Source organism: Wallemia mellicola, assembly GCF_000263375.1.
Source record: "Wallemia mellicola CBS 633.66 unplaced genomic scaffold WALSEscaffold_25, whole genome shotgun sequence".
NCBI classification, from domain to species: Eukaryota; Fungi; Basidiomycota; class Wallemiomycetes; order Wallemiales; family Wallemiaceae; genus Wallemia; species Wallemia mellicola.
Window position 1 is genome coordinate 115,786 of NW_006531982.1, and position 21,082 is coordinate 136,867.

A 21,082-nucleotide genomic window follows, 5' to 3' on the forward strand; every position below is an offset into this window, starting at 1 on the left:
GGGCGTATGAGGGTACTGCTGGTAAGTAGCTTGGGGTTTCCCTTTGCTCCTTTATTTCCCTCAATTCCTGCTCAAGTCTGTCGACTCTCTCGTGGTGGGATTTATCCATCACGGTGAGAGAGTTGGTTATCTCTTTAAGAGAGTTAGCCATCTCTTTGAGGGTATTATCATTCCCTTGTTCCCTCTTTTCAACAATTTGGTTCACCGATTTGTTGATTTGCTCAATGAGCGGGAATATATCAAAACTACGCGTTCCGTAACTTTCATTATCGGTTCTGCGCCTCTTATTTAAATTAGTATTGAGTCTTTGACTCTGTCTCCTCCCGTGTTGCGACGCGTCGAGATTTCCTCGCGCGTCAGCAGCACCGAAATCGAACGATATATCGTTTAAAAAGTGCTCACCTGTGAATTCGGCGCTTGCGGATTCACTGGGAGGGTTTTTATGCCCCTCCGGCAAATCGGCCGATTTTCGATGATGATCGTCCATCCCTCGAGATGCAAATTTTCACAAAAATTAAAAATTTGGAGTATTTTCAGTCAGATAATATTCCTTCAAGAACAAAAATCCACAAGATGTTTTGGTATCACGGGAGCAGCTCTTGCTGTCAGACGACATGAGGAGGACGATGGTTCGAATCCGTTAAGGCGCATCACTCTATTCTTGGAGTAGAGCGCCTTTAGCTCAGGGGTTAGAGCGCCTCACTCGTATCCTATAATTTTTTTTGTTCCTCTATTTTTAGTCTGTATCCGATTATGAAGGCGACAGATGAGATTTCGACTATATCTCAAATTTTAGGATGTTGAAACACCCCGGCACACTAGCACTTCTCCAACTAATAATGCAAACTGCTCCCTTGAATAAGTAAATGCAATGCATGTTTTCCACATATTAGCTTTTTTCTAATTCACATAGATTCTATTTGTTTTGTTCAACTTCCGCTTCAGTTCTTTTGGCACGAGTCTGTTCAATAGCTCTTTTCTCATTTTCTTTCTGCTCATCACTCTTGAAGACATCACTGTATGGGAATTGAGTATTGAGCTTCACACGGAAAGCTTCAAGACGTTCACTATCGTATTTTTCGATGAATCCCTTGATTTGAGTTGCAGAAGTAGCATCGAGAAGCTTCATATCGACGTTGAAGACGATGTTGACAGCCTCCTTAGCGCTAGCTTCACCGCGGATGAGAACTACTGCTTCAGCTGCTCCGAGTAATCTCAATGGATTGTGATGGTTGCGCTGCAAGTAATCTGCGTTCCAGCTCTCAAGGTTGACATCTTTTGGAATGATTTTCTCAAGTGACTCAACGATAGCCTCCTTAACTTCCGCGTTCTGCTTGTCGTCAGATTCGACTGTAATCATGTGAGATGACGATATATAAGAGAGAAGTTAGACTCACGCGCTTGCTTTAATTTAAGTGATTGGACATGGAGCATTCTGCAGTCTGGGTTGATCGATGCAGTCTTGTTAAGTGCCTTCATGGCTTGTGCAAATTTGCCTCTCCTAAATGCAATTTCGAATTGAACGTGATGTAAATCGATACGCTTGGTGTTCGCAAGTGGAGCAAGAATTTTGACGGCAACTCCCAATGGCTCTTCAGTCTTAAGGAGCTCATAGCCTTGTGGATCCTTATCTTCAACTGGTGCTGGTAATCCATCTGAATCTTTACCTCCCTTGGCTTTCTGTTGGGCTGCTGCCTTCTCCTTCTCCTTCTTAGCTTTCTTCTGGGCTTTCTTGTCTGGCAAGCCGCCTAAAGTGTTGTCAGAATATAAATATAGCCAGACAAAACTTACTTTGTGGGTTCGTCAATTTCTCAACGAGGCTAGAATCATCGTGGAGTTGATAGTATATTCTGACAGCCTCAATTGCGGAATCAATGTAGTTTTTATTCTGACGTAACTCATCTTCAAGTTTGAGCGTTGTTAAGTATGACCTGATAGTATACTTTCTCAAACAGTAGATATGGAAATCATATTGATCTTCTTCCCATTGGTTGAAAGTGTCAAAGACTTGGTGAAGACGTTTGAGGGCCATACCATATTCTTGCTTTTGTCCATATGATTTAGCTTCCTCACGCATAAACCAGAGAGCTTCCATATCACACAAGTCATAAGCCGAAGATGGAGCAGCTTTACGGGTGAATAAACTAAGTAATTGCTCGGCCTTTTCGATTTCACCATTACGTATGAGATACTTTGCTGATTTTCCATTCAAGAATCTATCCTGACCATCTAGTTCTCTAGCAATTTCAACTGATTCACATGCACCGGCTTGGTTGCCGAGCCTCTTCAATGTACGTCCTTGAGCAAGGTAAAGTTCTGGGAGTGTTGGTGTATGTTCAATTGCTGCTTTAACTGTTTCGAGTGCCTTCTCATATTGGCGAATTTGAGAATAGTGTTGAGTGAGATAATAGAGTGTCCAGATGTAGGAGGTTGTTGGTTGAGTCTTATCTGGTAGATTGTCAGAATTGTTGATAAATACATAAAACAAACCTACCATCAGTAGAAGAGTACTTGCAAGACTTCTCGAGTTCTGTGCGATAACCTTCGACTAAGTCACCGATGATTTGCAACTTTTCAACATCGTTGTACAAAGATTTGAGGTCAACAAAGAGAGATGGAACACCTTTAGTAAGTCTGCTAGTGATATACTCGTGTGCAATATCTTTGAATGATTCTTTAAATGCCAAGTCCAGTCTGAGTCTTTGAATAACACCAGCTTTAGGGAACTGCTCGTAGAAAAGACCGAGTGTCTTAAGGGCAGAGACCTTCTCCTTTTCTTCAAGATTTTGTGCTATGAAGTGTTAGAAGAATAGTTGAAATAATAATAAACCCACTCAAATCGATCTTTTTGGTCTTGAAAAAGCCAATGTAGTAGCCTTTGTTTTCAGGGTTACTCTGTATGAGTAATCTCCAAGCATCGCCTGCTTCGTCTAACTTGTCAAGACTTGTTAAAATACGGGCATGACTTTCTCTCCAAGCAACAAGATCAGATATGTTCGATTGCTTATCTGTGAGCATTTGAAGAGCTTCTTGGTATTTATCTAATTTCTCCAAAATTGAGATATGATAGAGGTAAACTTCGCTCATCTCATATTTAAGGCTAGCGTCAGCGTTGTTGAGATCAGAAAGTGTTCCTTCAAAGTCACTAAGTACGAGTAGGGCTTTGTCTTGATGTCCAGCCAAGTCTAAAGCAACTGCAGCGCTAATCCAATGTGAGCGCATGGAAGGACGTGTCTTGAGCATGAATAAGCGCTGTTCGACCAATGGCTCGAATTGTCGGAGATGAGTAGAGAGTGTACATACGTCTCTGATGAGTGCGACGTTCTCAGAATCGTGTCTTAAAGCTTGAGTGTATGATTTCAGAGCATCCTCGTACTTGTGTTCTTGACGCTGTACGATACCGTAAACGTGCCAAACGATGTGAGAGGTGAGGTCTAACCTGACACCCCTCTTAACGTAATCCAGACCGCTCTCTTTCTCGCCCATGTTGTACAAAATGAGACCTTTCATTGCGAGTGTCTCTATGGAGAGATGAGACTGAAAGAGATAGGGATATAAACGCCATACTCACCACCGTGCTCTGGGTTCTTCTTTAAGATTGTATCAGCAACCTTAACACCCTTTTTGTATTGTCTTTCATCGTGCAATTGCTATAAACAGTTAAATAGAGATATATAGTAGATAATAACACACTAGTAATTGCCTGAATAGGGACATCTCTTTACTCCCCAATTGCTTAGATTTTTGTAATAAAGGTGGCATTTTTACGTTGATGGAACGGGTCAAGAGTGAACATCGACGATGTCAGATCCACAACAAGAGAATATAGAAGAACAAGATGGACAAGATCTCTATCTTAACAAAGATGAGATGCTAGAGGAGGATTTGGAAGACACTGGAGAGCCAATGGAAGACGACGATGACGAGGGAGAACTTGAGCCGGAGTTAGACGAAGAACAGCAAGCTGTGAGTGGATTGTTAATCAACACTACTATTCATTAACTCTCTACTAGAATATCGATATGATAAACGCAAAGGACGACTCGATACAAGGCTTCTTCGGTCACAAAGAACCTGTCTACGCCATAGCTATACACCCAAATAACCCAGAAATTATCGTTAGCGCTGGTGGTGACGATAAAGCACACGTATGGAACATCACTGATGGTGAACACGCAATAGCCAGCTTAGAAGGACACACAGATTCTGTCACTTCCGTCGCTTTCTCAAAAGACGGTCAGTTCGTTGCTACAGGTGGTATGGATGGTTTCGTTAAGATCTGGGACACCTCAGACTGGTCACTCAAGGTTGATCTTCAGCTCGGCGATGAGTGTACTGTTAGTAATCGATTTGACTGTGGAGGCTTAGCTAACACGTTTACAGTGGATAGATTGGCACCCAAGGGGTACTGTTTTACTTACAGGTTGCGCTGACACTACTATCTGGATGTGGAAGTGTATGTTCACCCTTTATTTCCTCTTCGCAGCTAATGAGATCATCAGTACCGAAGGGCGATAACATGAATGTCTTCTCAGGACACACAGAAATGGTTACATGCGGTAGATTCACCCCAGATGGTAAAGCCATCGTTTCTTCATCTTCTGATGGCTCACTCATTATGTGGTCACCAACTGAAGGTACAGCAGTTACTAAAATCACTGCAAATGACGCTCGTTTCAACCTCGATGGTGGTATAACAGCTATGGCTGTCAACCCGGCAGGTACGATTGTCGTCGCAGGTGGTGCTGCCGGTGGTGTCAGAGCTGTTAACCTTTCTAACGGACAAGTTGTCGGTAGTTTCGAATGTCACAAGGAGGGTGAATCGATAGAAGCCGTCGCTTTCCTTCCTGAAGGTGCAGCTGGACAAGGTCCTGCAGGTGTCGTCGTTACTGCTGGTACAGATGGTGTTTTGAACGTTATCGACTTGACGACGATGAGAGTACGTAACACAATGAACATCGAGGAACCAATTACAGTATTAGAATTCCAACATCAATCACCATTCTTTGCGGTCGGTTGTGTTGATCACAAAGTCCGTATGTTCGATGCACGTACTGGTAGCCAAGTGAAGGAATTCGAGGGACACTCAGAGCCTGTACTTAGTGTCGCGGTATCTAAAGATGGTAGCAGAATAATAACAGGCTCGGACGATGGTACAGCATTAGTATTCGATGGTAGTAGTACAAAGTAATATTTTCATTCTATATATGCATAACTTAATCACTCTCTTCTTCTTCACTATCATCGGATTCTTCGACGACCGTTCTTCTGTTAGGATTGACGAACAAATCATCGTCTCCGTCGTTCTCGACATTCTCTTGAGTATTCTGTGACTGTGGGGGTGTTTGAGTGAATGCTTTAGGCCTATTGATGAGTTAATGGATGTGTATAAATATACAGTAAGTGACTAACCAGTTGTTTGACTTCTTTAACGCTTTTTCATCGTTTGCTGAGAGAATAGAGACCATCTCACCCCAAACTTTTATCTTATCGTCGTTGTATGGCTCTAAATAGCACAATGAGCCCCTCTTAACCCACGTTTTTGTCTTCTTTGAACTTGTCATGCTTCTACCGAGTTGAACGAGAACTTGTGTGTATGTACTATCATCGCTTGATTTGTTTATTAGATTATCTGGGACGTCTACTGTGAACTGGTTGCTTCCCATTGGCTGACCAACTCTCCCAATAATCTGCTTTTGATCTTCTTCCATTCCGACCATCATCAAAGTATCTGAACAAAGTGGATTTTTATGGGAAATAGACAAAGTACATCGACACTAAGTAGTGACGACGATGATAGTAAAGATGTAACTATTCTCTTTCTATTCACTATCAATTCTCATCGTATCTAGTTCTATCAACTCTTATGCATCTCTGAAGATGCTTCACAGGACGATATCAAAGTGGGTGCTATCTAGACATACAACCACCTTCCTAACAAACTATACTAGAAATCGTTTAGGAAGTTAGCCCTCATTCGTTAGTGATAGATAACCCTACTTAACGTCACTTACTGATTTGGTATTTTTGACAGACCATCCAGACAAAAATCCTGGTAACGTTGAAGCCGCGAACCAAAAGTTTTCAAAGCTACAAGAAGCTTATGAGACTTTATCGTGCGTTTACCCCTTTTTTGATCTACTTACCTAACATATCGACCAGCGACGAACAAGAACGCGCGTGGTATGATCAGAATAAGAATGCAGCAGAAGAAGCTGGTGTGTTTGCTATACACATCCTATGATCCTTCTAACCTTCCTCTCAGGCGAAGAAGATGATGCAGCCGCATTTGAGGAAATGTTGAACGGACAGGGCGCACGTAAGACACGCCTTACCAAAGATCCTGGTATTACCACTAGACAACTCATACGATTCTTCAATCCGAAACTCTGGAATGGCTATGATAGCTCATCCAAGGTAGCGCATCTCTTCTCTACAATTTCTTTATTGACAATGTCAAGGGTTTCTACACCATTATGGGTGCCTTATATGCTCGATTAGCTGAGGAAGAAGCTACAGCAGCACCATACGATTTCGAAGAAGACAACGGCCCCTGTCCAGCTTATCCAGGGTTTGGTGATGAGAACACACCATTTGAGTCAACACCACGTGATTTTTATGCTCTTTTTGGCGGATTCAGCTCACGTAAATGCTTCGCATGGCGCGACTTATGGGATCTTCGTGATGCCCAAGATAGGCGTGTTAGACGTATAATGGAGAAGGAAAATAAAGCTGCAAGAGACGAAGCTAGGAAAGAATACAATGAGACTATACGCCAACTCACGTTTTTCATCAGAAAACGTGACCCTAGATATAGAAATTATGCCAAAAAGCAAGCACAATATGCTTCACCAGAGGCAGCCCAACAGAGACGCAGTGAGGCGAATGAAGTTCGTAAGAAGGAGCGTAATGCAGCTGCTGCAACATTTGTAGAGCAATCCTGGCAACAAGTATCATCCTATGATATGGCAGTAGAAGAAGCCGAAGAACTTGAAGAAATGGACAAATTACATTGCTTTGCATGTGACAAAAACTTCAATTCTGAAAAAGCATTTGAGAATCATGAAAAAAGCAAGAAACATAATCAGATGGTAAAAATGTAGGTGGTCATCTGATTATAAATATGGATACTAATTATAATCGAAGTTTACGCAAACATCTCGAAAAAGAAGAACGCGAATTGATTAAAAATGGTGGAGGACAACGTCTCAATGAGAGTAGTCTACAGGAACATGACTACGTGCAGGATGCAGCTAGTAGCATGTGTGAAACTCCCGGAGAATCTACTCCAACATTGAGCACAACCGTTGAGGCTAAAGTTGATAACCTGATCCATGAAACAGAGATAGAACATGACATTGAGCGTCAGCTGGATCTCAACCAAGTTGCTAACAATGAGAGTGAATCGCACACCGAGACAGAAACAACTCACACTTCTGATCTCGGTAGTGTCGATTACGAAGAGAAGAAGATAAATGAAGAAATTGACGAACAAATTGTGTCTCAATTGGATAATTTGAAAGTAGATGGAGTTGAAGTCGAGAATAATCGTGATCCATCACCTGTTCCCGTCAAGAAGCCATTATATATACCCGATGAGAAGCCTCAGCGGACGAAGAAAGAAAAGAGGAGGGCACGCGAAGCTGCCAAGAGAGCGTTAGAGAATGCAGTGCCAATAACATTAGTGGGTTGTTCTTTTATAGCTTTCATCGTTTTTAACAAACATTTGAAGTACTGCAATGTTTGCCATGAACCATTTAGCTCACGTACAAAATTATTTAACCATAGTGGGTAAGACCTTTTAATCTTCGATAATTATTAACCCAAGACAGTCAGAGACACCGGACACGCTTTAGCAGGTCCAGACGATCACAAATATAAAAGGAACAAAAAGAAAGGGAAACGGAATACAAAGAATACTAAACAACCATAGCATAGGCATTTTGATTACCATTATTGCATTAATTGGGACAAATGTAATTAGATGTATTTTTGCATTGTTATTTCATTTTATTTGCACAAAAACCATAAAAATTTGAAAGAAAAGAAACATTTTGCATATCCAATATAGAAATCAACAATTTTTGCGACTGTAAAGAAAAAGAGAGAAAAGAAATAATTTATCCAACCCATTTTCTAGCAGCGACGAACATGGAGAACCATGGACCAGTGCCCTTCCAAGCCTTTGCTTGAGTAGGATCAGTGTAGGAGTTTGATTCTGTCATTGTGTTACGTTCAGGGCTGTTAATTTTTAATTAGAAGATGTCCCTTTCGATATGAAGAAACTTACTGTGGCATTAAACCTAAAACACGGCCATTTGCACCAACGACACCACCGATGGCATCTGGTGAACCGTTTGGATTAGCTGGGTAGTTAGTAGCCCACTTATCATCTCCATCCAAGTATCTAATGGCGACGTTTCCACTATCACTGAGAGTATTCTTATCTGAATCGCTTTCAAATTCAGCTCTACCTTCACCGTGTGCGATTGCAATTGGGAGTTTGGAACCTGCAAGTGGTTTGAGGAAGATACTCTCAGTGTTCTTCTCAATTTCCACCATACATGTGCGACCTTCGAAACGGTTTGATCTGTTTGGTTTCCAGACTGGCCAGTGTTCTGCACCAGGGATGATTGGTTTGAGAGTACCGAAGAGTTGGTTACCGTTACAAACACCAAGAGCGAATTTCTTCTCATCGTGGAAGAAAGCCTCGAATTCAGCTCTAGCGATTGGATTGAGGAGTATAGATTTACCCCAACCAGCACCCGCACCGAGGACATCACCATATGAGAAACCACCACAGGCAGCCAAACCTCTAAACTCCTTGAGGGTAGTAGCACCAGTGAGGATATCTGACATATGAACATCGACGGCTTGGAAACCGGCCATATCGAATGCCCAAGCCATTTCCATATGACCGTTTACACCTTGCTCACGCAAGATAGCAACTTTTGGACGCTCAGTCAAAGATGCTGGTAATCTCGACAATGCAGGGTCGAAACTAAGGTTGTAGCGAAGACCCGGGTTTTCAGTTGCAGATGCCTCAATAGCGTTGAATTCCTCTTGAGCGCATGTTGGATCATCACGAAGACTTTGCATTTTGAATGATGTTTCTGCCCATTTCTTTTGTAATTCTGCACGAGTAGTCTCGTAAATTGCTCTGCTATGTTGAACAACGGTGACGTTTTCGTTTTCTGGCGTTACGCGACCAATAGTATGGATCGCACTTGGTGGGAATCCTGCCTTGTGGAATACTTGAGCGAGTAGAGCGAGCTTGTTTGATTCGACCTGCAATACGACACCAAGTTCCTCATTGAAGAGCGCTTGAATAGGATCAGCGCCGAGTGAGTCAGCCATAATCTCAACACCTGGAATTATCATTAGCATGGTTCCATATTAAATTGAATAACACTCACCTGATCTACCAGCGAAAGCCATCTCTGCAATAGTTGTAAAGAGACCACCGTCACTTCTATCGTGGTAGGCTAATACTAACTCTGGATCAACCTCACGGGCATATTGGCAAGCGCCAAAGAAGGACTTGAGAACCTTGGCGTCAACAACATCAGGACATTCTTTACCAATTTGCTTATAGACTTGGGCAATTGCTGAACCACCCATACGTTGATGTTTGTCAGCGAGATCAATGAAAACAAGTGAAGTGTCATTAACATCTCTTCTTAATTCTGGAGTCCAAGTCTTGCTGACATCCTGAACAGGAGCGAAAGCAGTGACGATCAATGAGAGTGGAGCAGTAACTTGCTTTTGCTTTTCTTCTTCACTCCACTTCATTGACATCGACATTGAGTCCTTTCCTACAGGAATACCGATCTCGAGCTTAGGACAGAGGTCCATACCGACAGCTTGAACAGCCTCGTAGAGACGTGCACCTTCACCTTCGTATCCAGCTGCTGACATCCAGTTAGCTGAGAGTTTGACGCTTGACAAATCTGCGATGTTGGCTGCTGCCGCATTTGTGAGCGATTCAGCGACTGCCATTCTACCACTAGCTGCAGCACTCAACAATGCGAGTGGTGTTCTCTCACCGCATGCCATAGCTTCACCATAGAGATTGTCAAAGCCGTATGATGTGCGTGTTACAGCGACATCGGCAACTGGTACTTGCCATGGACCGACCATCTGTTCACGTGAAACCAAACCAGTAATGGATCTATCACCAATAGTGATCAAGAAGGATTTTGAGGCAACTGTAGGCAATCTCATAACACGGTCGACAGATTCAGTCATGATTTGCTTAACATCCAAACCAGAACCTAAGTATTTACCAAGTGATGTGTCGAATTCATCTCTGTATGGAGTGGCAGTCTCGACTTCGCGTGACATTCTTGGTGTTTTACCGAACAAGATTGACATTGGTAAATCGATTGGTGTGCTCTTGAGTAATCTATCAGTCAAAAGCAATCTTTCTTCTTCGGTAGCACGACCGACTATAGCGTATGGACAACGTTCACGCTTAGCGATCTGCTCAAAGAGAGCGAGGTTAGATGGAGCGACTGCCATAACGTAACGTTCCTGTGATTCGTTACACCAGATCTCCATTGGAGACATGCTCTCATCAGCCAAGAGAACATCACGAATCTCAAAGTGTGCACCGAGGCCAGCATCGTGAACGAGCTCAGGGAGAGCGTTTGAGAGACCACCAGCACCAACATCATGAATGGATTGAATTGGATTGCCATTATCGAGTGAAACACAGCTATCAATAACTTGTTGGCATCTGCGTTGCATTTCTGGATTCTCTCTTTGGACACTTGCGAAATCAAGCTCTGCGGAGCTGGCACCTGAAGCCATTGATGATGCGGCACCACCACCAAGACCGATGAGCATTCCAGGACCACCGAGGACGATAATGTGAGCGCCAACGCTGATCTGTCCTTTGTGTGTGAACTGTGGACGAACGTTACCGAGACCACCTGCTAACATAATTGGCTTGTGGTAACCTCTAATTTCAGTTTTATTTTCATCAACAGGGACTTCCTCGCAGAATGTTCTAAAGTAACCTGAGATTGCTGGACGACCAAACTCGTTGTTGAAACTAGATGCACCGAGTGGACCATCAATCATGATGTCCAAACTGGAGGCAATGTGAGAAGGCTTTCCGAAGTCTGTCTCCCATGGTTGGATATTGTCAGGGATGAGAAGGTTGGAGGTTGTGAAACCGCTCATGCCCGCTTTAGGTTTAGAACCTCTTCCAACAGCACCCTCGTCACGGATTTCACCACCTGATCCTGTGGCTGCACCAGGATATGGAGATACAGCAGTAGGGTGGTTGTGAGTTTCAACCTTTGCCAAAATTGGCATATCCTCTGGACGAGCGCTGTAGACAGGCAAACCAGTGTCACCTTGTACGGCAGCGAAACGAGCAGCTTTTGATCCTTGAAGAATAGCTGCATTGTCGGAGTATGCACTAACTGTGTTTAAACCATTAATAACTTTCTCCGTGTTTCTGATCATTTGGAATAAACTCAAATCGCGAACTTTGCCGTCAATTGTCCATTGTGCGTTGAAGATCTTGTGACGACAATGCTCTGAGTTGACTTGAGCAAACATGAACAATTCAACATCTGTAGGATCCCTCATGAGTGCATTGGATGGGTGACTAACGAATGCGCCGACGAGGTATTCGATCTCATCAGGTGAGAGCGCCAAACCGAGACTTGAGTTAGCAGTGATGAGTGTCATTCTAGCTTCACTCTCATCCTTTGGTAATTGAACAGTCTTGAGTGGTGCAGGAGACAACTTTTCAAACATATCCTTGTCCATTGGTGGAGAATCGATAAGCAATTGGGTCATTCTATCGAACAACAAATGAGAAAATGGAGCCAATTCATTCAATTTGACAGCTGAGTTGTCTGTAGTTTCTATAACATATGCAATACCTCTCTCTATACGATCAACTACACCATCCAATCTACACATTTTGGCGATATCTGAAGCTTTTGTAGACCAAGGAGTAATAGAACCTGGACGTGGAATAACGTAAAACGCTCTACCTAAATCCAAATCACTCTTTTCACCGTAGACGAGCAAATCGCTGAGAATGGACTGTTGAGTATCATCGAGAGGCTTCTTAACATCTACGAAGTGCACAAAACGTGCGTCAACTCTCTTCACTTTGCTAAGCACTTTTGAAGCTGCTTCAGTGAGTGACTGCTGCTTTGCTACCGGCAGAGCTGCAGGACCAGGGAGAATAATCATTCTGTTAATAAAAGATTAGAGATGAAGTATATATAAATATATATCTCACTATATTTCTTTATTAAAAAGGTGATAGTAGCTGAAGAAGCCGCTGCAATCTCCTCGTCCTACGATATGTCCAAGTCATCTCTAAATTTGAGTAGAAACAGTGCAAGCAATGCGAGATCATCAACGAGCGTGGACAACAACGTAGCTGTTGATAGCGTACTTAATGATCTTCTCACTATTGAACTCATCCCCACTTTGAGAACCTCAACAGAAGAGGAGATGAAGAGGGATGATCGTGATATCACAGAGGAGAGTGTCGATGAGGAGCTCACTAAGAAATTGAAGCATGTTGGCACTTCTATAGGCCATACCGTTGCTGAGAGGTGTGTCGAATGACGATATTGATATGAGCTTACAATGTGAAGAATAAAACAGACGCGTGAACCTTTAAATGATAACCTAGAAGTGATAAAACTCCTCTGCAAGGAAATTTGGACGTTCATTTACGGTAAACAGCTCGACAATCTACGAACGAACCATAAGGTGTGTCCGACGCACTTTTGTTACTCAAATTAATAGGTATAGGGTACATTCGTACTACACGACAATAGCTATAGACCGCTAGTAAATCTCAGCAGCTCGGATGAGAGTGCGTCTAAGAGGATGTCGATTGTGAGTCATCTGTATGTTCTTCACGCAGTTAACAATAGGAAGTTCTTGTCTATCCAGCTTGGTATTATACAGGGTTGTCTAAGTGCATTCAACCTCTCCTCGCAAGTCAGCTGCGATGTGAGCGCTCTGCCAGGCTGTAAGTGCTAATAAAGCAGAAGAGAAAAAAACTGAAAAGAGCAGGTACATTCCAAGTTAAGCTCGTAGATTAGTGTATATTGTATACCCAAATAATTTTATTCTCGATAATAGAAACTTTTACATTCTTCCTCCTTTCTACCAAAATGTCAACTGATAAATTGCAATCGACGAGCTGGGCAGACGACGTCGACGAGACGATAGCAGCCCCAGAGCCACAAATAAAGACGATAACAACTCCAGATTCGGATGTTATCACGACGATAGAAGTCCGTACGTTACCAGATGGGAAGAGAGTACAAGTTACTAGAAAGTTTAAAAAAGTACTCAAGAAGTCTAATGTAAATCAAGCAGTAGCAGACCGTAAGACTTGGCCAAAATTTGGTCTCGAGAAGGGAAAGCCAGCTGGTCCAGACAGAGCGACAACGACCGTCGGCGAGAATGTTGTACTGAAATTATCAGCTGGTAACGACGTGAGTTATATACTACCAATCTACTTACACAGCTAAAACATACTAGTCCGCCGTTGAAGAACCATCAGAGGAACAATTGATGAAGGAGCGTCTGAAATCTAAGAAGATCGTCTGTAGATTATGTAAAGGTGATCACTTTACCACAAAATGTCCATACAAATCCACACTTGGAGACCTCGATTCAGCACAAGATTCTACCCAAACTCCAGACGAGAGCAACGCAAACCAAGGCACTGCTGCTGCTGCTACTTCAACTGGTAAATACATCCCACCATCACAAAGAGCAGGTGCAAGAGCGTCCGGTGCAGGTCCTGGTGGTCCTTCCAGAGACGAATATCCAACTCTCCGTGTTACAAATGTTTCTGAGGACACTCATGAGGACGATCTTAGAGAGCTGTTTAGAAGATTCGGTCGTGTCCAAAGAGTATTCATCGGTAGAGATAGGGAGACTAGAGCATCAAAGGGTTTCGCTTTCGTCAGTTTCGAGTTGAGATCAGATGCTGAGAAGGCATTAGAAAAGGTGAACGGTATGGGTTACGATAATCTTATCTTGTCCGTACAATGGTCACAACCAAGAGATAAGTAGAACTGTTGTATATGCATTACAAATTGTCTATAAAGAGTGATGAGAGCTGTCTGATGATACAAATTGATGCTATGCAAGTGGCTGACTACTAATCAGCGAATTTGTTGACGTTACGCTTTGCGTCGATGCGCCTGAACCTGTCCTCCTTTGCCCGTTCATTTATAATACATACTGTGGCTAAGAACAAGCAAATGAGTATGACGACGAAGCCATAGATTGTACTAGTATGGTTGTCAGTATAGTAATAATAGATAATAATACCACCAACGAGAAAGTCTGATTGAGATAATCATTTGAGTAACTTATTAATGGCCTCATACAACCATCTTTACTGTCGAGATCGGCGCAGAAGCCTGTATTAGCGTTCGAATCGAATAATCCGCTGGTTGTTGTATTCTGAAACCCGCAACAATGGAGTTCATTCTGTATATTTACTTGGGTTTCAGTCGATAGGTCAGTCCATACACTGCGCATGACTGGATGTTGTTTCAGAGGGTGTAATTATTTTAAATAGTGTACTAACACTTGTGTTGCTTAAGTGATAAAATCCAAAGAGAAGAAGCTGATGTCTTGATTAGTTTTGCGTTTTTGAGTAATAAAATGCACCCACCGACGATGATAGCAAAGAGTGTGAGAGTAATCAAGAGTAGATTGAATATCTTTAAGTAGATAGCTCTTCTACGTAGAATAGCGAACACCGAGTAGGCCACTACTATTATGATGTATATACCTAAAGATAGACCAGCTAATGAGGTTATTCTTAGAAATGTTTTATATTAGTATACTACCTAACACATACCTTTCCTTTCCGATTCATTAAGTACCAAATCTCTCAGCAAATCTGGAGATGCCCAAGATACACTGACGGAGATTGTAACAGAGCCAGCTACCAAAAGGCAAATATCGAATAGTGACCAAACACTGAACAGCGTTTTTGTAGGCATTATTACGTGGCTGACGACCTGCGTCTGGCTTTGCGAGATGGTAAGTGATAAACAAGGGGGACAGTGCGTAACTGAGGACGAGGAATGAATTTTATACTACAAGTTTAAATAGATCTTTTATCAGTCTAGAACCATGCTGGAATATCTATTAATATTTATAGAATGTACAGAGTATTTACTCACCTGTATTACACCGTTAAGCTGGCTGTACTCTAGTTCCCCTTTGCCATTTAGCTGAGTGCCCTTGATCTGGCCCTGTTGATTAAACATCAGCGTGACAGAAATAAGATCGTCTATTGAGTCTTCAAGTGAAGTCGCGTCTATAAAATGAACACCCTTGATAACATTTATCGTTATCGACAACGGAATATCATTCAACCCCTCCAGTGAGAAACCACCCTTGTGTGAGTCGATAAGTTCAAAATCTATGCCCTTTTTACTTTGCTGTTTCCCTATTTTGAGCGAATCCGTCTGGTTTTCTTCATAGTTCAACGGCTGAGTGTGAGGTAGCCTGACATCTAACAACGATATAAACACGCTGAGGTATAACGTATCTATTATATTACTATAACTCGAATCATCAATTGTTGCTAATGTGGACGATATCGACAATCTAAACCACTTAGATTTCTCATCTGCATCTATAATCCTAAACTGTTCGATTGGGAGTGTAATTGTATTTCTAAGCAAATTGCTGAGCATCCCAGCTGACATATTCTCAGGTATTCTCGATGTGTTCAAGGTGGAAGACGTGAAATCTACTTGAGTGTCAATACAGCTGACTTCTGCACCTTCCGCAATCTCCAACTTTATACTCGTCTGCCATTCACAACCTTTAGTTCTCACTAAGCAGCTCCCTGAACTGTTGAGAAGATTTCCTCTCTCAAATTCGATAGATCTGAAATCTTCTGACTGTCTACCATCTAATCTCTCGACTGGTGATGTTAATAGACCATCCCTAACGTAGCTAACTTCTGGTTTTGAGTATAAGTGGCTCATCTCCTCTGATAACTCTTGAACGCAAACAAGCAAGAGATTGATAGTGTAATTACACTAATCCACTAATAAAATTATATACGAGCTATCTTATAGTAATTAATTTGTGAGTATGATCATCTGTCTTCTCGTCACTCATGAAGTGGTACAAACAAACAACTTTAGCCATTTTAGTCCAAGCAACAGCGCTTGTGTTAGGACAGTCAGGAATGCCGACAAATGTATTTACCAACGGCCTTGTACAAGCACTCAACAATCTCAACGCTCACACACTCGGTGAGATCGTCAAGGAAGTCCCAGAAATATTCGAAACTTACCTTGGAAGGGATAACTCTCCTGTCACTTTAATAGCACCTTTGAACAGTGCGTTCTATAACAGTGGTATATCCCAACTCGCACCTGCAAAACTTCAGCAACTGCTCAGCTACCACATACTCGATGGTTGGACACCCTACACAGATGGACGCTATATCGTTCCTTCCTTCTTCATACGTTCAAGAGACCATTCGTCGCAATCTCAAAAAGTTGTTGTTGACGTCACACATGACGGTGCGAAGATAAACATTTCGACAGCGCTCAAAACGCTCGCTGTGGAAGGCCGAACGACTTACATGAATGTGCATATATGGACTGTACCAGAATTCGTTGGTATGCCTGGCGATTTCTTCGACACACTCTCCATACTCGGTTTGGGGGACGTTGCGGATTTCGTGACGGATTCTCTCCTCAAGCAAGATATACGGAGCATGTATGGTCTGACTGCATTCGTGCCAACATCTCAGGCACTTTCGGAGGATATCTACGCTCAATCGAGGACAGATGACGAGCATCGTGAGATTGTTTTGCGACACTTTCTCACAAATGGCTCAATGTTCTACTCCCCGGAGCTCGTTGATGGACTCTCGCTCGAGACGCTCGAGGGATCTTGCGTTGCTATAGTCGAGAAGCCTGACGGTATGAAGCAGGTCGTAGGACATGATGGATATACCACTGCGAATATCCTTCGAAGTGATATTTTGCTGTCTAATGGTGTCATGCATGTGAGTGGATTTCCTTTGTCATGTTTATCTAACCTGACCCTGCAAGATTATTGACAAGGTGCTTTGAAGCTTCTTGCTACATTTATCTCTTACTTTTTCTTCGCTTTCTTAGACCTCTCTTGCATTACAGTTTGCATCTCTAAATAGGAGCTCATTTATTGACATAATTTGTATTTCTATTCTATAATTTATTAATGATTTTCTTTGCATACTTCTATTGCGTTTTTGATATGTAAAAAGTGCTTTTATTACTAGAGAAACACATCGTTCTGTTACAGCATTGTACCTCTTACATGATTTTCTCTTCTTAATTGTCCTATTGTTCTTTTCACGTGTCGTGCTTCTAATTTCTATGTCCATACTTATCAAGTAATAGACACTGAATGTTGGAACCTGATCTAAATTTCAACGCCTTCTGCTTTTTATAGTACATCCAGAAACTGTTGGTATATCGGTACTGGGTATGTTGATGCTCATAATTTTGCATAATCTTTACTGATTACCTTTACGTACCGCAGTGGATATTCCCGCAGATTGATCATAGTGAGAACCTCTCCTACTTCAATTTACTTTGTTTGTGTCTTCTCTTGCCCATGATATTGTATTTTTACGTATTTGAGGCCAGTAATAGGCTTAGGTTGAAAATGTTTGTTAAGTAGCCACCTTGGCAATTTGACAGGAATTCGTGATATAGGCTTTCATAAATGTTACTCTCCACTCCCGGATTCTACATGCCCTCAACGTCTATCCCAACTACAGCTTTCCATTTCGTATCATAGTCAATTGTAAACTGGGCAGTTTTCTTCCCGAGATCTTTCAGGTGACCTGTAGCACCTTCTATACCATGATTGTAGGCATTCAGAGTCATTGGAAAGACACTGACATCGCCATTATTGTAGACCTCAGCTATGCCTCTATAATGGACATTATCCTTGTCATCCACAAAGTCAAAGAGCGCCTTGACACATTTATTTTTTAATGAGCGTTTAGAAGAAAACGTAGTCCCTACGAAGGCTGAATGTAGTGCTATTGTACCAGATTGTGCCAATCCTATAGCGTGCATAAGGAACTGGTTCAAACCTGATGGTTCTTCAATCCCAATATCTACACCGTTTAATTGGGTGGTTCGCTTTTACTCCCTCTTAGTATTACTTCTTCCGCTACGCCAACATGCATATGGTGGCTAAAATGATAACATAAAACAGGAAATGAGACGATGAAATATAACTTCCAGAGGGATTTTCTAACTTCTTTGAGAAATTCCACATCTGTAGCTCACAATATAGATGATCTCATTTCTTGTTCTTGAGTAGATTGTCAGTGCGATATATTAGAAAAAGGGAAAAATTTCCCTCTTCTTTATTAGCCTTAAAAATAAACATATATCTTTACCGCCATAGCAATATTCGAAAGAGAAAATATTTTAGCACCTTTGTTGTGTATTTGCTTATTGTCCTTTCAGACTTCCATAATGAATGTCTTTCTTAGTGTCCAGTGTTTTCGGCTTGATATATTTCCTCATTTTAGCAATTCATTCTTGTTTCTAAATTTCTTTTCTCAGCCTCATTCATATTTCTCACATGGTCTAACATTACCTTGAGTATTACGCCGTGCGCGTACAATTTCATTATACCACTGTCTACGTTTTCCAATTTTACGCCATGTTTCTAATGCCTATGATTACAACTAACGAGCCATTGCTGTCGTAAACTCAGTGATATAAAGGAAGTCAAACAAAATATTACTCAGTAAAAATTTAAGAATAATAGCGAAAGCAAGACATTCCAGCTATGCAAGTTTTTGGAATCGAGCTATGATATCGACAGTACATTGCTGCTCCTTCATATGTGAAGTTGCGCAAATTAGACGTATGAACTTATTGAAGGAATGAAATTCTGGATTTCACTTGCCCTCACCCAGGTTAAGGAGTCAAACCTTTATCTAGAGAAAAGATATATATATAATATAGAAAAGGTGGAATTATGAAATCCCATTCTACTTATAAGCTTTATCTTCTTTTACTCTATACTTCTTGAATCATTGCTAAAACAATTTTCAGTTTTCGTTGCTTCTTTCTTCACCTCTGCAAATTCAATTGTTTCAAGCTCTATTATCTTCTATCCTAGTTGCTTTAATCTTACATTTGTCTCAAGTTAACTCCGCTTTGAATCCTTCGCAGAAAAGTAGGTCATTCTTGTGATTGTTAAGCCTACAAGTCTATTCTTAACCAAGCGATGTCTACTCTCTTCTTCGTTTGCCAGCATGATAAAATGTCACGTTACCATGTATTTTGGAATTGTTTCTTTATACAAATCGTTTGCAACAAAATCGTGATTGCTTCTGTATCCATCTTCTCCATCAGTTCAAACCTGTATTGTGATCATCTTAGTCCCTGAGTGTTCACGCTTACCCCAGGAAGACTTTGTTACTTCTACTAAGAATCCCTCACTGTGATGGCATTTACGAATTAAGTGTCCTATCTGCTCATAGCCATAGCACTGCATGTTACTTCTTTTTCTAGCAAATCGTCTCTGTAGGTGTCGATCGCTTATAATTGTTTGTTCAAAGTTGCATGCGTATTGGTAGGCATCAATGAGTGTCTTAGGTTCTTTCCATAACACGTGATCTTGTATTTCTGGGTTGAGCGCTATTGAGAAGTTATAAATGTCTAATTCCTCGGGCATCAGAAGTCTGTGTGGTAAGACTATATGCAACTTCCTGTGCTCATCAATAAGGTCTTGGACTGAGTTTGTTTGTCGTAAATTCAGATACTGTCTAATGTGATGACGCTCCTCTCATGGCATACTGAATGTCTTTAACAAAATATCCTTGAAGTTATTCCACGCTGGCAGTTCTTTCTCTTCCCTCTCCCAATAGTTTGCGTACCACAGGATCTTGCATGTCCTATCAATAGACTAGCCGCATATGGACTTTTGTCCTCCTCAGTGCCTGTAAAACTTCCAAAGTAAAGATCTAGCTGATCGACATTATTGTCTTTAGTTTGTTGAAATGTCCTCCGAACTGTGGCGGACTATGCGACGGAAGAGTTCGCTTTGGGCGTTTGAAGATGGTCTATAATATCTTCTAATTCTTTAGTCCTACCTTTCCAAGCTTCTCTCTCAAATTCTTGGGTTACTTTACTCTTTTCCAATTTAGCTTCAATTATGTCTTTCTCTTTTGCCAGCGACTCGGCGATAGCTGCTTTAACTTGATCCGTATTTGATGTAGCAGCTTGTGATTAATTACTGTTAGGATCTACTGCTTGGCTTGCTGATTCTTTGTTTGCTGACATTTTTTATCTAAGTCTTTGAAATTGTTTGCTTTGGCTGGTTGTATTGCCGGGCTGTTAGTTCTAAAATTCTGGTCCTTTGGTGTAAAGTCTCACAAGATATAGACGACCGAACTTAATGAATGGATCAACTTCTAATGATGATGATTTTCGTACCAGATTTGGTTTCCTTTTATAAAGGTTAATGATGATGTCAGCCCGCATGATTGTCACGCCTATCGGAAAGAAAGCAGCGAGACTAATGTGGCTGACACGTTCATATAGAGCCTATAAGCATGTGCCTCTAACTACATATGTAGCACGGACGCTGGGACGGTGCTGTGTTATTAATAGAAAAATAGAACAATGGATTATGCATGATTATGTATAAGAACAATGTAAAATAGAAACTATTCTAGACTCTTTAAATGATAACTTTTCTTCGGATACTTTTTTGACTTAATGAGTATGATGAAATCTTAGTATATTTTTAAGACGATACAGAGCATGGCTATGCTTGTAAATTGTTCTTAAAGTATGAGAAGTAAGGATAGCTGAATTATCTGCAGGTGTTTATATACAAAGTTAGAGTTACTTAAATAGTGAATGATGATGATGATGATGAAATCTAAATATATTGTTAAGACGATACAAAGTTAAACTGCGTCCATCAATACTTCTTAAAGCATGAGGATTTGAATGGCATGTTGAATTGGTAGGAAGCGTTTCTTGACTAGTGTCGTAAAATGTCATGATGATTT

At 41.4% G+C, this 21,082-nt stretch overlaps 13 protein-coding genes across 13 annotated transcripts; 5 read left to right on the forward strand and 8 right to left on the reverse strand.

Moving 5' to 3' along the window:
• Nucleotides 1-16: 16 nt before the first annotated feature.
• WALSEDRAFT_66171 (hypothetical protein) lies at nt 17-487 on the reverse strand (the record flags this gene model as incomplete). The annotated part of the gene is made up of 1 exon (XM_006960268.1): nt 17-487. A coding segment is annotated over one exon (471 nt), but the record flags the coding sequence as incomplete, so codon positions are not given.
• A 375-nt stretch (nt 488-862) lies between these two features.
• WALSEDRAFT_33923 (N-terminal acetyltransferase A, auxiliary subunit) lies at nt 863-3,753 on the reverse strand. The gene is made up of 7 exons (XM_006960269.1): nt 3,694-3,753; nt 3,572-3,650; nt 2,835-3,521; nt 2,495-2,791; nt 1,792-2,448; nt 1,398-1,748; nt 863-1,350 (listed from the first exon to the last, which is right to left on the reverse strand). The coding sequence occupies exons 1-7, from the start codon at nt 3,715-3,717 to the stop codon at nt 917-919; spliced, it is 2,529 nt and encodes an 842-aa protein (XP_006960331.1). The 5' UTR covers nt 3,718-3,753; the 3' UTR covers nt 863-916.
• Nucleotides 3,754-3,801: 48 nt separating this feature from the next.
• Nucleotides 3,802-5,191, forward strand: WALSEDRAFT_66173 (WD40 repeat-like protein; the record flags this gene model as incomplete). The annotated part of the gene is made up of 4 exons (XM_006960270.1): nt 3,802-3,966; nt 4,014-4,337; nt 4,384-4,456; nt 4,503-5,191. The coding sequence occupies 4 exons, from the start codon at nt 3,802-3,804 to the stop codon at nt 5,189-5,191; spliced, it is 1,251 nt and encodes a 416-aa protein (XP_006960332.1).
• WALSEDRAFT_70469 (hypothetical protein) lies at nt 4,503-5,711 on the reverse strand (the record flags this gene model as incomplete). Its single annotated transcript, XM_006960271.1, has 2 exons — nt 4,503-5,364; nt 5,413-5,711. The coding sequence occupies 2 exons, from the start codon at nt 5,709-5,711 to the stop codon at nt 5,217-5,219; spliced, it is 447 nt and encodes a 148-aa protein (XP_006960333.1). The 3' UTR covers nt 4,503-5,216.
• Nucleotides 5,712-5,721: 10 nt separating this feature from the next.
• WALSEDRAFT_61379 (DnaJ-domain-containing protein) lies at nt 5,722-8,024 on the forward strand. The gene is made up of 10 exons (XM_006960272.1): nt 5,722-5,807; nt 5,853-5,903; nt 5,952-5,979; nt 6,035-6,116; nt 6,163-6,218; nt 6,266-6,417; nt 6,462-7,099; nt 7,147-7,684; nt 7,733-7,787; nt 7,833-8,024. The coding sequence occupies exons 1-10, from the start codon at nt 5,751-5,753 to the stop codon at nt 7,931-7,933; spliced, it is 1,758 nt and encodes a 585-aa protein (XP_006960334.1). The 5' UTR covers nt 5,722-5,750; the 3' UTR covers nt 7,934-8,024.
• On the reverse strand, nt 7,972-12,300 carry WALSEDRAFT_33926 (phosphoribosylformylglycinamidin). The gene is made up of 4 exons (XM_006960273.1): nt 12,269-12,300; nt 9,417-12,220; nt 8,291-9,368; nt 7,972-8,241 (listed from the first exon to the last, which is right to left on the reverse strand). The coding sequence occupies exons 2-4, from the start codon at nt 12,217-12,219 to the stop codon at nt 8,121-8,123; spliced, it is 4,002 nt and encodes a 1,333-aa protein (XP_006960335.1). The 5' UTR covers nt 12,220; nt 12,269-12,300; the 3' UTR covers nt 7,972-8,120.
• WALSEDRAFT_61380 (transport protein particle component) lies at nt 8,726-13,160 on the forward strand. The gene is made up of 10 exons (XM_006960274.1): nt 8,726-9,371; nt 9,419-9,634; nt 9,728-11,288; nt 11,321-12,220; nt 12,247-12,250; nt 12,274-12,590; nt 12,633-12,750; nt 12,793-12,879; nt 12,922-13,015; nt 13,060-13,160. The coding sequence occupies exons 6-10, from the start codon at nt 12,334-12,336 to the stop codon at nt 13,086-13,088; spliced, it is 585 nt and encodes a 194-aa protein (XP_006960336.1). The 5' UTR covers nt 8,726-9,371; nt 9,419-9,634; nt 9,728-11,288; nt 11,321-12,220; nt 12,247-12,250; nt 12,274-12,333; the 3' UTR covers nt 13,089-13,160.
• Nucleotides 13,113-14,294, forward strand: WALSEDRAFT_61381 (translation initiation factor 3, RNA-binding subunit). The gene is made up of 2 exons (XM_006960275.1): nt 13,113-13,487; nt 13,534-14,294. The coding sequence occupies exons 1-2, from the start codon at nt 13,161-13,163 to the stop codon at nt 14,071-14,073; spliced, it is 867 nt and encodes a 288-aa protein (XP_006960337.1). The 5' UTR covers nt 13,113-13,160; the 3' UTR covers nt 14,074-14,294.
• On the reverse strand, nt 14,162-15,017 carry WALSEDRAFT_22087 (hypothetical protein; the record flags this gene model as incomplete). The annotated part of the gene is made up of 5 exons (XM_006960276.1): nt 14,162-14,294; nt 14,342-14,549; nt 14,597-14,635; nt 14,684-14,818; nt 14,873-15,017. The coding sequence occupies 5 exons, from the start codon at nt 15,015-15,017 to the stop codon at nt 14,162-14,164; spliced, it is 660 nt and encodes a 219-aa protein (XP_006960338.1).
• A 55-nt stretch (nt 15,018-15,072) lies between these two features.
• Nucleotides 15,073-16,022, reverse strand: WALSEDRAFT_58644 (hypothetical protein). Its single transcript, XM_006960277.1, has 2 exons — nt 15,201-16,022; nt 15,073-15,153 (listed from the first exon to the last, which is right to left on the reverse strand). Exons 1-2 carry the CDS (start codon nt 16,014-16,016, stop codon nt 15,109-15,111), a joined length of 861 nt encoding a protein of 286 aa, XP_006960339.1. The 5' UTR covers nt 16,017-16,022; the 3' UTR covers nt 15,073-15,108.
• Nucleotides 16,023-16,031: 9 nt separating this feature from the next.
• Nucleotides 16,032-17,258, forward strand: WALSEDRAFT_70473 (hypothetical protein). Its single transcript, XM_006960278.1, has 3 exons — nt 16,032-16,119; nt 16,179-17,053; nt 17,100-17,258. The coding sequence occupies exons 2-3, from the start codon at nt 16,223-16,225 to the stop codon at nt 17,118-17,120; spliced, it is 852 nt and encodes a 283-aa protein (XP_006960340.1). The 5' UTR covers nt 16,032-16,119; nt 16,179-16,222; the 3' UTR covers nt 17,121-17,258.
• A 522-nt stretch (nt 17,259-17,780) lies between these two features.
• On the reverse strand, nt 17,781-18,116 carry WALSEDRAFT_66181 (hypothetical protein; the record flags this gene model as incomplete). Its single annotated transcript, XM_006960279.1, has 1 exon — nt 17,781-18,116. One exon carries the CDS (start codon nt 18,114-18,116, stop codon nt 17,781-17,783), a length of 336 nt encoding a protein of 111 aa, XP_006960341.1.
• Nucleotides 18,117-19,095: 979 nt separating this feature from the next.
• Nucleotides 19,096-20,534, reverse strand: WALSEDRAFT_61383 (hypothetical protein). The gene has a single exon (XM_006960280.1). The coding sequence runs from the start codon at nt 19,735-19,737 to the stop codon at nt 19,417-19,419; it is 321 nt and encodes a 106-aa protein (XP_006960342.1). The 5' UTR covers nt 19,738-20,534; the 3' UTR covers nt 19,096-19,416.
• Between the last annotated feature and the right edge of the window lie 548 nt (nt 20,535-21,082).